Consider the following 16,640-nt stretch of genomic DNA (forward strand, 5'->3'; position numbering starts at 1 on the left):
TATCTGTTAACATTATTCAATCTTTTATGAAGTATATTTCAGCCGGTATACACATGAATATTTCAATATTAAATCGGGTTCGTAATTCAATTTTATCGATAAACGATAGATTAGTTCAATTGAAAGTATTAGTTACCATTATGTAAATAATTTTTAACTACATAAATATATGTAAATACTTGTACTTTATATATTATTTTAAAATACATAAACAATACAATATGTCTAGATATTTGTGAACAATAATCATTTGTGTGGTAGTCCATGATAATCGTCGGAGTTATTTAAACAAGAGGCCCATGGGCCACATCATTCACCTGAGTCACCTTGGTCCATATCAGAAGATTTTCCATATCTATTTGCATGTAAAACCGTAGTCCTTATTATGGCCCCAAACCTTCCCCTGGAGGCCATGGTTTTTGCAAACTTGAATCTACACTATGTCAGAAAGCTTTCATGTAAATGTGAACTTCTTTGGCCCAATGGTTCTTGAGAAGAAGATTTTTAAAGATTTTCCCTATATTTTTGTATGTAAAACTTTGATCCCCTATTGTGACCCCATCCTACCCCAGGGGGGCATGATTTTAACAAACCTGAATCTGCACTATATCAGAAAGCTTTCATATAAATCTCAGCTTTTCTGGCCCAGTGGTTCTTGAGAAGAAGATTTTTTAATGACCCTACCCTATTTTTACCTTTTCTTGATTATCTCCCCTTGGAAGGTGGCCTGGCCCTTTATTTTAACAATTTAGAATTTCCTTTACCTAAGGATGTTTTGTGCCAACTTTGGTTGAAATTGGCCCAGTGGTTGTTGAGAAGAAGTTGAAAATGTGAAAAGTTTACAGACGGACAGACAGACGGACAGACGGACGGACGCCGGAATACGGGTGATCAGAAAAGCTCACTTGAGCTTTCAGCTCAGGTGAGCTAAAAACACTACATTACGCCGCCCAGAAAAACACCAATCTTCTTAGGATGCGCCTATAAGTCGGACATAGAGTTTTAGACCAAAAATTGACTCCCAAAAATCCGACTTATAGGCAAGTATATACGGTATTTATTATATCCTTTAATGACTTTTCTGAACCATCATTGTGTCGTCTGTGTATTGAGACATTAAAAATTTTGTATTTCCTATTTGAATACCCTTGATATCTTTATTGTTTCTAATTTTAAAAGATATTAATATCTCTGCACATAAAAGAAAAATACAAGGAGAAATTGGGTCAATTTGTCGACATCCACGACCTAGTTTGAAAAAATTGGATAAAAACCTAGCCTGGGTCTCACAAGAGTTTGAGTTATATTGAAAAGTCTTCATCCATTTACAAAAGCATGAACCAAAATTGAAAAATTCTAGAGTTTATGACACGCAGTCGAAAGCCTATTCAAAGTCTATCATGACCACCAGTCCTGGAATATCCTTTAATTCTGTGAATTCCATCAGATCTCCCTGGTATAAATCCTGTCTGATCAGCAGTTCTGAAATATCCTTTAATTCTGTGAATTCCATCAGATCTCCCTTGTATAAATCCTGTCTGATCAGAACTAATTTTGTTGGGCAGAATATGTTTTGCTCGCTGTGGTATGCAACCTGATCCAATTTTATAGATGATATTAATTAAGCTTAATAATGATATTGGTCTCCAATTGCTTAGTTGATATTTACTTTTACCCTCTTTATAAGTATACATGTTATTATCCCTTGTTTTTAAGTTCACCAGTTTCATAACCATAATTCAATGAACGAACAACAAAATTACCCATACTTTTCAAATTTTTTTTTAAAAACTTCAGCCATTAAACCATCACACCTGAGCTTTTATTGTTTGACATGTTTTTTAACACATTAATGCTTCTTTATATGACAGATTTCCTTCTAACGAAGAACTTTGGTGGATCCAACTTTGGGACATTCTGAGTTTAAAGAGTTTGTGTAAACAACTAGCACTTTGAGATATCAAAAGTAAATTCTAAAGGATATGAAATGGGACTAAAATTCTATTGCAAGAGATCTCAAGTTTCAAGAGTAAATTTCCTTATCTATATAGGGGAAAATATCGGGAGCAGGGGAAGTCACTTGTATTTGATTCTTCCATCACAACTAATCCCTATTATCAGTCAAGGTTTGCAATTCATATAATGTTTACCTGTGTCCTTGACAGGATTTCTATCAGAGACTTATTTCCAGAGAAACTGCTGGTCAGGTAATCCAAAGTGGACTGGGTTTTATACAGATTGTAACAAGGAGGATTTGGCTCAGGATCCAGGTTCCTACAATAAAATTTGTGATTGTAACAAGGAGAATTAGGTTCAGGATCCAGGTTCCTATAATAAAATTTGTGATTGTAACAAGGAGAATTAGGTTCAGGATCCAGGTTCCTATAATAAAATTTGTGATTGTAACAAGGAGAATTAGGCTCAGGATCCAGGTTCCTATAATAAAATTTGTGATTGTAACAAGGAGAATTAGGCTCAGGATCCAGGTTCCTATAATAAAATTTGTGATTGTAACAAGGAGAATTAGGCTCAGGACCCAGGTTCCTACAATAAAATTTGTGATTGTAACAAGGAGAATTAGGCTCAGGATCCAGGTACCTACAATAAAATTTGTGATTGTAACAAGGAGAATTAGGCTCAGGATCCAGGTACCTACAATAAAATTTGTGATTGTAACAAGGAGAATTAGGTTCAGGATCCAGGTTCCTACAATAAAATTTGTGATTGTAACAAGGAGAATTAGGATAAGGATCCAGGTTCCTATAATAAAACTTGTGGTTGTAACAAGGAGAATTAGGCTCAGGATCCAGGTTCCTATAATAAAATTTGGGATTGTAACAAGGAGAATTAGGATCAGGATCCAGGTTCCTATAATAAAATTTGTGATTGTAACAAGAAGAATTAGGATCAGGATCCAGGTTCCTACAATAAAATTTGTGATTGTAACAAGGAGGAATTGGCTCTGGATCCAGGTTTCTGTGATAAAACTTATCATTAAACCAAGTTCAAAATATAATCAATCCAAAGACTTTTCTCTTCAAATCTGTCCAAAATATGAGGTACACACCATTAATATGTATGTAATCACCTAGTACAAAGATTGAATAATACTATTAGTAAATAAAAACTGTTGCACATGTAGAACAGATTATACAAACTAGCCTTGATTTAATCAATTTGACCAGACTGCATTATATACATGTAAAAGTAGCTTGCAGTTACTACATGCTCTAGCAAGGACAATCCATTCTACACTCATAAACGATTACCATACAGTACATGTAACTTTAGATATCATTGAAAATTAAACACCTAAAAGAAGCTGCAACTCTTCAGATTAAAAGGGGTTCTCAAATGGTATATATCATTGGTGTTTTCTCTTACTGCTGCTATACGCACCTAATAACTGGAGTTTTGATAAACTCATCCTCTTCACAGTCATATAAGCATAGCAAAATGTTGACCACTATAACATCCAACTTGGTAACTATACATTTATTAACCACCTGAAAAATACACACATCATATTATCATTTGTTACTGAACATACTGTCATTAAATGACTGTGGTTTTTTTTTCCTTTTTTTTGAAATTCTTTTAAAAAATTGATTACAAATACATGATTAACTAGATATGTTGGGATTTTATGAATGCCCCCCGCTGACAACAAATTTTAAATCTGAAATTTCAACTCTAAATGTCTATGGAATCTATAAATTCTTTATGGAATGAACTTATTATTTTTTCGTTGGATGGAGGTATATTTTTTTGTGGTATACCTCCATCTAACGAGAAAATAATGAATTTATTCATTATCATTTAATATTTTAAAACATTGAGTTGATAAAACATTATTTGATTTGAGTTGAATGAATGAGTTATTCTTGGACTACATTCTATGTCATTTCGAGCTGGGCACAGTAATTTGTTAATAGACAACTTTTAAAAAAAAACTAAATTCGTAAGGCCTAATGGCGACTTCCACGAACTGTTATTTACTGTTGAGCAAACAGCTTTCTTGTGGACTGAAGAATGCAGTTTTAAAAGGATGAGTTAGAGAAAAGTCCTGTTGAGAAAAAATTGCAGAAACTTTGTTGAGTGGAACTGGAATTAAGTGCAAAGTTCGATGTCAGTACTAACTGAAAGCGTGGGACACGTGCATAATCAAGATGTCGGATGCCAGGTAGGGTTCTCTTGAGGGTTGTCACGGCTTCCAAGTGGACAAGCGAGTGTTACAGAGGGTTTTTCAAGTTTTATCAGTGAATTTCTAAGGCGCCACAGCTGTTGTAACATCGTACGGAAGCCTCGTTTCGGTGCCCACTCATAAACATATTTAGTCCGAAATATCTGACATTTTCCTGCTATTTTTATGATTTTGATATTTACCGTCCTGGCACGGTAAAATCAAAATCATAAAAAAAGACATTTACCGTCCCGGCACGGTAAATATCAAAATCATAAAAAAGCAAGGACAATGTCAGATATTTCGGACTAAATCATATGCTGGAGTTTGGAACCATAGTCGCTGAGGGCTATGATATTGCAGTATCTCTGAGGCAGTGTGCGGTGTATCTGGTATTTTGGTTTGTGACATAAAAGAAGTTGTCGCAAGGTGCAAACTGGACTATTAATTGTCATCCCTGGTTGTATACATTTAATTCTGCCCGGAATTGCAGAAGCAGACGTGTGTTGTTTGGGGGGGGGGGGGGGGGGGGGGGAGTTGTCCTCAAATATATAGCCATGTTTATTTCATTTTGCATAATTATTATTTATATTTGTTTGTTTTTGTTTAATAAATTTGTATAGATCAATAGAACTGTTAAGTTTTTCTTTTCAGGATTCCCTAATCTATATATAAATACTAAGCATCCAGAGGAATCCCCAACATTCCAATAGAAAGTAGTTCCGGCCATTTATTTTTTTTTTTTTTGTTGGATATGATAATCCAATAATTTTTTAACCAATGAAAAAGCGTGTAACATGTAATTTTAAATGATTTTAAAATTCCTTAGCCCAAGGGCCATAACTCTGCCAAAAGTTATTCCACCCAGCCTACCTATATTAGAACTTGACCTACGTATTTTCATGATCAGGGCTCAACATTAAAAGGAAAGGCAACCAAAAAGATGTTTACATGATAAATGATAGGATTAATCATATGATAAAGATTCGTCATACAATTCTGTTGATATATGGCCTATAGATATGCTTCAGTATTAATTTGAAAACGTCAAAAATTGAAATTCCCGCGATCTAGGCTGCCATGATGTGCAACTCTTTTGTATTCAAGACCACAAAAATAAAAAATTTTGACGTCACACTGTCTGTTCCGGTTTTGATGAGATTCTAAGATCATCCACAGGTGCTTGGGTTCAGCAATATGATCAACTACATATGGTGACTAACAATCCTAAAAAATTTGAATAAAATCCGTTGAGCGGTTTCAGAGGAGTTGCGTCCACAAAGTGTTTCTATAGTGTAGCATGTACAAATTCAACAAAGTTCCATAACTCCTGTAAAATTTGTCGAGTCAAAATGACGGTACAATATGATCAACAAGAGGTACTGTGAGCAATGCTCACTAAGAATACCCCCTGCTTACCCCAATCTCCCAAAGGGTGTTGGTAATAAGTATAAACTACCTCTTTTCTGAGTGTAAAAAACAAATGGCATGACAAACCGAACCATATTGCTACTTCGATGTCCAGTGCGCTTGACCTTTGACCTCAAAATCGATAGGGAACATCTTCATCCCATGGGTAGTCCATATGTATGATATGGTGACGGTAGGTGGTAAGGATAACACTTTAGAGCCCGGAAACCATATTGCTACTTCGATGTCCAGTGCGCTTGACCTTTGACCTTTTGACCCCAAAATCGATAGAGAACATCTTCATCCCATGGGTAGTCCATATACATGATATGGTGACGGTAGGTGGAAAGGATAATGCTTTAGAGCCCGGAAACCATTGCGTCTACAGACGGACGGACGGACAGACAACCCGATTCCAGTATACCCCCCCCCCCCCCCCCCCCCCACACACACAACTTGTTGCGGGGGGTATAACTACATATGGTGACTAACAATCCTACAAAATTTGAATGAAACCCGTTGAGCGGTTTCAGAGGAGTTGCGTCCACAAAGTGTTCCTATAGTGTACTACATATGTACAAATTGAACAAAGTCCCATAACTCCTGTAAAAATTGTCGAATCAAAATGGTGGCAAAATATGATCAACTACACATGGTGACTAACAATCCAACAAAATATGAACAGAATCCATTGAGCGGTTTCTAAGGAGTTGCGTCCACAAAGTGTTTCTATAGTGTAGCATGTACAAATTTAACAAAGTCCCATAATTCCTGTAAGAATTGTCGAATTAAAATTGCGACAAAATACGATCAACTACACATGGTGACTAACAATCCTACAAATTATGAACAAAATCTATTGAACGGTTTCTGAGGAATTGCGCCCACAAAGTGCTCGTACAAGTTCAACAAAGTCCCATAACTCCTGTAAAAACTGTCGAATCAAAATGGCAGCGAAATATGATCAACTACACATGGTGACTAACAATCCTACAAAATATGAACAAAGTCCATTGAGCGGTTTCTGAGGAGTTGCGTCCACAAAGTGAAGTGGGACGGACGCATGGACACCGGTATTTCTATGTCCCCTTCCGCGTTGCGGTGGGGGACAAAAAAGCACTTGTCCAATCGGACAAGTGCCCATGAATATTCACTTGTCGGAAAACAAATTCCACTGGTACCGGACAAGCGTTATTATTATATGATTGAATAATTCCTAGCTCTCTCATTGGCTGAGATCCAACAATGTAGAAATCATACTACGTTATGTTTACCTGCACGTGACCTTCCAGGTGAACATAAGGAATTATTTTTTCCACATAGGACCAAAAATAGGTCGGGAACTTCCAATTTGACGCCATTGATTATACTTATTTTTGTCGTCCAATGAAATTTCGCGTTTCTCACTGGGTTCGGCTAAGATTTCAGCAGGTTTGTTTTCCGGTCGTCACATTAACAATCTTGAAGGGTTTTTCAAATCATTTAATCACATAATAAAACAATTATTGCTGTTTTTGAGGTCAATACAATGATTTAGCCACCTTCGAAGTATAATATTCACCACGCCCTTCGGGCTCGGTGAATATTGTACTCCTCAGGTGTCTAAATCATCGCATTGACCTCAAAAACAGCAATAATTCTATAATGTTGACCCCTGAATTGATATATCTATATCCCAAATTCCAATCCAAAATGCTCCTGGATTTTTGGATTTCTTCTTTTTTTAAAACATTTTTGAAGATGTACAGAGCTTTATATAGGGATTTTAATGACGTATAGGGAAAATATAGGAACCTTCAAGTTTATAGGAAAATACAGGAATAAATAGAGACTTGACACCCTGCTATAGGGTAATTTTGGCCCCATCCTAAGGCCTGAACTCCTGACCCAGGGGCCATGAATTTCACAATTTTGATAAAAGGCTTCACGGACATCATACCCACGCATTTAGCTTTTATTTCAATTATATATGGAAGAAGATAAAATTTAATACATGTTCATTATATGGTCATATTGGCCCTGTCATAGGACCTGAACTCCTGACCCAGGGGCCAGGGATATCACAATTTAAGTAGAGGGCTTCATTGACATCACATCCATGCATTTAGTTTTTCTCCCACATGTATGGGAGTCTAGAAGAAGATTTTTGAAAATATGACCTTTTTAAAAACATATTTGGCCCCGCCCATAGGCCCCAGGGGTGGCAAAGGTAACAAATTTCACAATTTATAATCCTCTTATCCTAGAGATGCTTCACACCATAAATTGTAACAATTGGCCATGTAGTTTTCAAGAAGAAGTTAAAAATGTAACATTGATAACGGACAACACACCGCGCACGATGATGAAGATCAATGGCAATATAGTCACCGAAGTGACTCTGGTGGCCTAAAAATACTGTAAGTACCGGAAAGACATCTTTTAGGGTTCCATTGTCCCAGATGTTATTGGCTATAACCTTAATAGCAACATCTTTGTCAGTCACAACCAATAAACAAGCTTGACACATGGATCCACTGGTTAAATGCCTTTCACTGCATTATCTGAAGAACATCTGCAAACTACGTTTATACACATTTATCATGAGTACATTTTCAAAATTGCTAGAGTACCAAGGTCAAGACTTTTGGTACCTACGGAAAGGTCTTGTCACAAGGAATACTCATGTGAAAAATCAAAGCTCTAGTACTCACTGTTCAAAAGTTATTAGCAAGATTAAAGTTTTCAAAAAGTAAGTGAAACTTCAAGGTCAAAGAGTCACATACTTCGGAACCCATGGAAAGGTCTTGTCACAAGGAATACTCATGTGAAATACCAAAGCTCTAGCAAAAACAGTTTAAAAGTTATTAGCAAGGTTAAAGTTTTCAAAAAGTAGGTCAAACTCACAGGGTCAAATACTTTGGTACCCACAGAAAGGTCTTGTCACAAGGAATACTCATGTGAAATATCAAAGCTCTAGTACTTACTGTTCAAAAGTTATTAATAAAATAGAAGAAAAAAAATGTGTTTAGTTTCAATGTAGTATCCATAATGCTAAAGACGATGTTATTTAAGTGTTTTAAACATAAACACTATATAGTAAGTTTGATCCTGCCCTGGGGTCAGAGCCTCCATCCCGGGGATCATGAAATTTACAATTTTGGTAGAGGCCTTCCTGCTCTACATCACTATGCATTTAGTTTTTCTTAAACATGTGCGGTTGTAGAGAAGAGGATTTTTTAAAATTGGTCAATTTTGGGCAGTTTTTGCCCTGCCCCTAAATCCCTGGGGGTGCAGGAATCCTGAAATTCACAATTTATGTCCCCTTTGTCCCAAAGATGCTTCATACCAAATTTGAAAAGAATTGCAATGATAGTTATCAAAAAGAAGTTAAAAATGTCAATTGTTCACATTTGATAACTGACCAATTTGGTCGCACCCCGATACCAAACACCTCTACCCCTGGGATCATCAAATTTACAATTTTGGTAAAGGACTACCTGTTCTTTCTAAATATCTATTTAGTTTCGATTTAGTATTAATAGCACTAAAGAAGATGTTATTTAAGTGCTTTACACATAAACACTATAGACCAAGTTTGGCCCCGCCCTGGGGTCAGAACCCCTACCCCCGGGGATCATGAAATCTACAATTTTGGTAGAGGCCTTCCTGCTCTACATCACTATATGCATTTAGTTTCTCTTACACATGTCCAGTTCTTGAGAAGAAGATTTTTGAAAATTGGTCAATTTTGGGAAGTTTTTGCCCCGCCATTAAGGCCCCAGGGGTGCTGGAGTCCTGAAATTTACAATCTATGTCCCTCTTGTCCCAATGATGCTTCATACCAAATTTGAAAAGAATTGGACTGGTAGTTATTAAGAAGAAGTTAAAAATGTTCAATTGTTAATGCATGACGCACAACGACGGACGACAACCAATTGCAATGTCACCTGAGTAAACTCAGGTGACCTAAAAAAGTCTGGAAAACTTTTAATTCCTGCTATTTTTCAAAGTCCAAGGGCCATAACTAAATGAAAAATCAACGGAGACGAAATTCAAACTTGATCTGTAACTTGTTATGGCAAAGCAATGTACCAAATATCAAATGAATATCTGCAAGCACAACCAAAAAAAGTCTGGAAAACTGATAATTCATGCTATTTTTCTAAGTCCAAAGGCCATGACTAAGTGAAAAATCAACCGACCGAGACGAAATTCGAATTTCATCCGTAACTTGTTATGGTGAAGCAATGTACCAAATATCATTTTTCCATCTCAATCTAGCAGACCACCGGGCCTCTATTCGTATTATTTTAGATCGAAACCAAGGAAGCTATATAAAATCCTGGTCATTATAAAATAGTGATCTGTACCAGAAACGACCCTAAATATTCCAGAAATAAAGAAAACTTCGCCAAAATGATGGAATAAAAACTTTTCGGTCAGTGCGACTTTCTCAGACTCGATCCGGCGAGGGGAAACAAATATTTTTATTTTGGCCCAAGCATAAATATATTTGACAATTGTTGTAATGATGAATGTTATGACAATGGACCAAATTAAGAGGTATAGCGCTCTTGCTGACGAAACGGTCGACCCAGAAATCTAAAAGGAAAACACCAGTTTCCAATAATGGACTGGCGTGTTATTTTTAAATATAGGCCAACGTTTATAATGTTTCGTTAACCAAGATAAATAACTGCTGCAGTCTAGTATTACTGACATTTAATAAATGAGTCGTTCTTTAATCAATAAACCATTTTCCTATATGAAATGATGAACAGCACAATATTTTCATAGGTGCATTCATATCACACAACAACCCTTTTACATATGGCATTATTTAGCTCTGACACTGTCTTTTTCTGACATGGCTGCAGCACCTTTAAGGTAGTACTCTACATCGTCATAATGGCTGACTTCCTTCAAAAACATGGATGAAAAAATCGATATCAGCAATATTTGGCTTTTCCTTTTCGATTTAAATACCTAGCTGAGTAGCTCAGTAGGTTAGAATACCGACTGCTGACCTGTAGGTCGGAGGTTCGAGTACAGCAGGGGTTTTAATTTTTTTTCAGATTACCTTCCACTAAAACTGTATTTTTTGACAAAATAAAGTAAATTTGAAAATTTTCAACTTCAAAACATTGTTGTACATATAATCCTCCACTTTTCATCTACGTCAAATTTCTCTGGTGTAGCACACCTCCTTAATAGATTTTAATAGATTTCATCAGTTCATTTGCCTTTGGTTGATAATTCGAGTGTTTAGCTTTGCTTAAACATTATATGACAGTTGCTACATGAGTTTTATATTTATTTTTGAGAAGTCAAACTGTATAACAGTTATTTTCCTCCCTTGACCTATTTTTACTCATTACATGCTGTATATTTGTGCCCCCTTTCTTGTAGTATTTTTTGTTTAGCTTTTCGTCAGCCACATTACGGTTTGAAAAGCATGTGCACACAGGAACAGGTTAGTGTAAACAAACGAAACTACAGTGATCTCAGAATAAAGTCATAACTTGCGAAGCTATGATGAAAATGACTAATATTTGTTAAAATAAATATATCACATTTATACCCCCCCCCCCCTCGGAAACGACCCCCAAAAAAATGAAAGGCAAAAAAAAAAAAAAAAAAGAAGATAGGGAAAACATCGGACTTGAAATCGGAATGTATGCTCTAAGTGTAAGATTACCGGGCACCTAAACCACAAGGCCACCCAGGCATGTAAGTTTAAAGGTTTCCCATTTGACAGGCTGCTAAATCTCAAGGTAAATTTTGAGACTGATTTTTTAAAATATTTTAGCCATTTTCAACAAGAGGGCCACCTTAAAAATGGACTTATGTACAGTCATACTCAAGTAAAACAATTTCAGTGTTTTATTTCTGGTTTAGGGTGGCCTTTTGCAACAGTTTGCAATTTTTTAGGCCCATTATGTTACATACATCTACTATATACTCTATATAATCATGGTGATGTTTATGCTTATCAAATAAAGATACTATCAACATATAGATATCTTTATTGAGTAATTTGGGTAAACAAAAGTACAAACTGACATTGTATAGCTGAATATTTGTAAAAAATGATATTCAGGAAAAAAGTATTTATGTAGGCGAAATTGCATACCAAAATTAAGTGCGCTATACTTCTTTAATGTGTATTGTCAATGGACTTTTTATGTAATACATTGCTTTGTTTTTGAGGTGTTTTTTTTGCAGAAGCCTTAGATTAGTTATGCATGTATATGAAATAAAAATGCCCAATTCATTCCTTAATAGCGAGAAATGAAGGTTTTTAAGCTTTCCACTACGGGGTATGCATTTGCCAACCACTAATATTCATTATGTGTCACAGATAACAGACAGGGCTGTCTTGAATGATGAATGATTTATCAGTTCCCCAACATTTAAAGTTATTCCTGTCACTCAATAGAAATATGAATTTTGAGGGATAAGGTACAAATTCTTGATTTTTTTTAATGGTAATAGCTTGACATTATACGCATAACTTTACCTGTGAAAAAATGGCAATGGACTAATTTTAGTGCCTATCTTTCAAGGTCTATGTCTATGGTGCATAAAATGAACATATCATGTTCCTGGCCAGGATGTAACAGTAAACAATTTTGTTTGGCCTCATACAAACATTGATTTAATTTACCTCCTTTGTAGCTTGTTCTGCCAGTAGATCATAACAGGCGGTGGCATGAGCAGTCCTCTTCTTGACCTGTTCATTGGATGTCTCCCCACTCCTTGAGGCCGCAAACTGGGGCAGAATAAACACCACAACCCTAGGTATGCAGAGTATGAGAACCTTCTGCCAGTCACTACTAACTGTCATCCCCACTTTCTTTGCAGTTTCAACATCTTTGAACATTATGAGTTCAGAGATGAGAATCTCATAGTGTTTACTGAAATAAATTATAAAATCAGTACTGTACAAGTTAGAAAAAGGATTTTTAATATTTTATTTTTAAGGTAGTGATTGCACGGCATCACATGGTTTATTCATGTAGTATCTAAAAAGAGACTATTTTTGTTTCCAATTCCGGAATGCGTCAAGCGCTTTTATTCAAAAGCATCAAATGAATAATAATGACAGACGATGGAAACAAAGACTTGTCAGCTATAACCAGACACAGGGTAAAGTGAAAATATGTTTAGAAATATACAATTACAATACAATACAAATGAAAAATCCCTTATGTTTAATTATCGTTTAAATAAGTCATTTGGCCCTAAATCTCCAGGATACATATATCACCCCCCCCCCTTTTAATTTTCAGTCTTATAGCACGTAAATTCAATTCACAAACCACTAGGCCTATTAAAATCATAATATATAATGCTATGAATTTCATAACGTATATAGTGTTAGTGCACATATCTCTAAAATGCTACTATGTAAAGTGGATGTTAAGAGAAATCAAAAAGTGTGTATTCTGAAAAGTAGCATTTGCTGTTAATATCTTTTTCTCAATTAGTTCAGTTATTACTTATAATATAAAAAATAAGAAAGTTTTGTTGTTGTTTGATAATTGCTTGGTTTGAAAGGAAAAAAAAACAATAAAGACATTGCAGGTATCGACATCACAATGCAGAGTTTACATCGGATGGGTTATATTTCCCACGTTTTTAACATACACTTCCAGAGCATGAATATACAAGTAATTTCAAAAAGAAAGGAATAAAAACATCTCCAAAGCAACAGTACTATCATTCTATGTGGAATAAATTCAATAATAAACTTCAGAACATTCTTATAGTTTTAATATGAGTTAAAATAAATGCATGTAAGATGCATATTTATTGTAATTATCACTTGCAGCATTTATGTAAGGAAGGGGAGGGGGCAACTATAGTGATCATAGCGCCATAGTAAACCTGAAAACCAATATTGATATTTTCAGGAAAAATTCCTCCTAACATATGTTAAAACATATTTAAAAATCAAAAAAATTCATTGGTCATTTATTTCTCAGGGGGTGAAAATATGTCTGCTTTGGTGAATAATTGCATTCCAAAAATTGCGAAATTGCTCATAAGCAGCCCTGCTTCTACTTCATATGAAAATTATATATCATTTAAGGCTTTAACTTCAATTTGATAGAAAATTTGCATCACTTACCCCTTTTCTATCATTTTCAAACATCATCTGAAATACCTGTACCATTTATTACGGAAAGTCGACAAGAGGGGTTACTATGACAACCGTAGCATCACAATTTCTGTGACAACCATATATGATCCATGTACTTTCATAATGAGTTACAGATACTGTCAACTACAAAATATGTAAAAATCAAAAAAATTCATAGATTCATTAATTTTCAATGACCCGTGCAATCACTACCTTAAGGTAACTCCATACTCACATTATTATCTGATAAAAGTATACAGATTGTATTTATTTCCTTTTATTAGATTTTAAAATATTAAATTATCACCCTGAAGCGACGTGCTACTACACCTCCAAAGCATTTCATCCCATGCAAACCTTCACAAAAACTGGTAATGATGATATAATAGTATTCATAACAATTTCACGATACTGTTTCTTTACAAAAATTTATAAAATGTCTGTGAAAAATAAAGGAAATCTATCGCATAGTGGACTTAATGAAGATATCAATGAAAACAGTTATTGCCCTTGGATTCAATATTTTGAAACATATTGGTTATTCATATTTGATGACAAGACATCTGAAATATTTTATGTTTATAACAAGATCTTTTACAATAACTATCAGAATATACTCCGACAAGATTTATGTTCCTATCATGCATAAATCTAAGTAAATCATTGATTTTGCAAAAGCTTATGACATCACACTAGGGCAAAATTACTTTAAAACATTCATGCAACATGATATAACCAGACCTTCCTCATGAGAAAAACACCGTCAATGGGCTCATACATATTGGGGCATATGTGAAACACTGCATTATTTGAATGCCTTGTGTTATGGGTCAGAAAAACTCTTAATATACGCAGCAGAATTTACTACCAAAAGGCAATTAAACAATTAATAAATTTTATTTACAATTAATAGTTAAAAGAAAATTGTAACAATAGCAAAATACTAACTTACGGTAGCTGAACAATAAATATTAAAAATCCGTGCTGAACTGAATATACACACACAAAACAGTAAATTCCAATATCCTAGTTCCCAGTTATAAATAATCCAAATGCATAGACAGTGTCTAACCAAAGCTTTTTTTTTTATCATATCCAGTGTATCTATAATAAGAATGAATTTTCTAGTACAATCTTCACAGACAATGATGCAAGCATTACATAAGTAAACATCGAGCTCTAGAACAATCTAGGTCACAGGTGTCAACTGAGTGCAAGTAGTACACAACAAGTAAACATTGAGCTCTAGAACAATCTAAGTAACAGGTGTCAATTGAGCGCAAGTAGTACAAAACACTTGCTCTAATATAACTGCACCAGAGAGGTAAGTAAGAGTAGACCAATTTTAATTACTGTGGCCTGGACTTATAAATGACTTCAGTTGAGGGTTATGCCATAAGCAACATTCCTCTATATTAAAAAATTCTAGTTTCTACATTTCTAAGATAGTGACCAGAAGAAAATTTTACCCTTTTTTCTCTCCCTGTGACCTTCAAATGATTATTTATGTAATATATATTTGTACACAACATGTGGCCTTAGTTATATCACTTAAATATCATCTTACGTTTTGTAATATGTTATAATCCCTTTCTACAGACAGCATCTTGATTTTGTTTCTATATTTAGATAGCATGGTATGCAAATGAGTATATGTCACGTGATAATTTGTTCTAAGTTAGCCATAGTGGAAAAATACAGGTCATCGTCAGTTACAGAGCGTTTATGATTTAAGTGGTTTATTCGTTATTGTAAGTATGATTGTTGAAAGTTTCTGTGTGTGAATAAAAATTTCATAGTACTATTTTTCTTAATTACTTTGACTCTGTCAAATCACCTTGATCTAAAATCATCAGTTTTGGGTCATAAGCATCAGTATGAACAGGTTTATTTTGTTGTAAAGATTTAATAATTTTCAAATTCTTCTAGTGACCTTAAAATCTGCGAGTGACCTTGGAACTGGGTCACGAAACATTTTTTGGTTAGAAGCAACTTTTGTGTCAAGTATGAGCATCTAATATTTTTTGGTTACAGAGTTATAACCTATTCAAATGAATTAAAATTAGGGTCACAACAATCATGCTACTACTGCATATTTGTTACATTGTTACAGTAAATAAATAGATGAAGACAGGGTAATTTCTATATACCACCAAACTTTGTAAAAGTATTTTCTGAAGAGAACAAGATGAATTTTTTAATTATATTATTGATCTCTTTTACCCCAGCATCATAGTATGAACAAACCTAAAACTACAATTCATGAGGATATTATCGTCGCAAACCACGGGTTATTGTTTTGGAATGAAACAAATACCCATGGTTTGCAACAATGGAGGATACTTGCATATTGATTTCACAGTATGCACCCAACTGGTTCTTGCAAAAAATTTGAAACATTTTCCTCATTTAAAACCAATGTTAAAATTTGAACCCTCTTGTTTTGCCCTATCCTGGTCCCAAGAATTATGATATGAAAATTTCTGAAATATTGCTACATATAAATGCTTATATATTTAATTTGACATTCTTTGTCCTTGTGGTTCTTTAAAAAAATTCAAATACATAATCAACATCAAACTTTGAACCCCTATTGTGTCTTAGTCCTTGAGGTCATGGTATGAACAAATCTGAAACTAAACTACATGAAGATGCTTGCATATTAATTTGAGAATCTGAATCCATGCTATTCTTGAGGTGAACATTTTCAAAGATATTCCCCATATATACCTGTATATCCAGCGTTTTTCCCCCCTTATATAATCGGTACCAATCAGGGGCGTATACAGGAATTGCGGTTACGGGGGCGCCACTTTATGAGGCGGCAGTCTTTGAAATTAAGCAGTAGCCCGATGACCGTGGCTAGTAAAATCGAGATCGGGCTACCAAACATTATTAACACGCATGCCCAGTGGGCGA

The 16,640-nt window shown here is 34.9% G+C and overlaps 1 protein-coding gene across 6 annotated transcripts in view; it reads right to left on the minus strand.

The window, feature by feature from the left end:
- Window positions 1-16,640, minus strand: part of LOC125664628 (serine-protein kinase ATM-like) — a 408,026-nt gene that overhangs the window by 210,732 nt on the left and 180,654 nt on the right. For all 6 annotated transcript variants that reach the window (XR_008800024.1, XM_048897448.2, XM_048897449.2 and 3 more), the window contains exons 23-25: window positions 12,243-12,492; window positions 3,400-3,506; window positions 2,151-2,274 (exon numbers count right to left, since the gene is read on the minus strand). Coding sequence is in view for 5 of the 6 variants with exons in the window: in XM_048897448.2 (XP_048753405.2) it covers window positions 2,151-2,274; window positions 3,400-3,506; window positions 12,243-12,492 (481 nt within the window). In the remaining variant the exon portion in view is untranslated. The remainder of the gene's footprint in view (window positions 1-2,150; window positions 2,275-3,399; window positions 3,507-12,242; window positions 12,493-16,640) is intronic.

The sequence above is a fragment of the Ostrea edulis genome, chromosome 1, assembly GCF_947568905.1.
Source record: "Ostrea edulis chromosome 1, xbOstEdul1.1, whole genome shotgun sequence".
In the NCBI taxonomy this organism is placed as follows: Eukaryota; Metazoa; Mollusca; class Bivalvia; order Ostreida; family Ostreidae; genus Ostrea; species Ostrea edulis.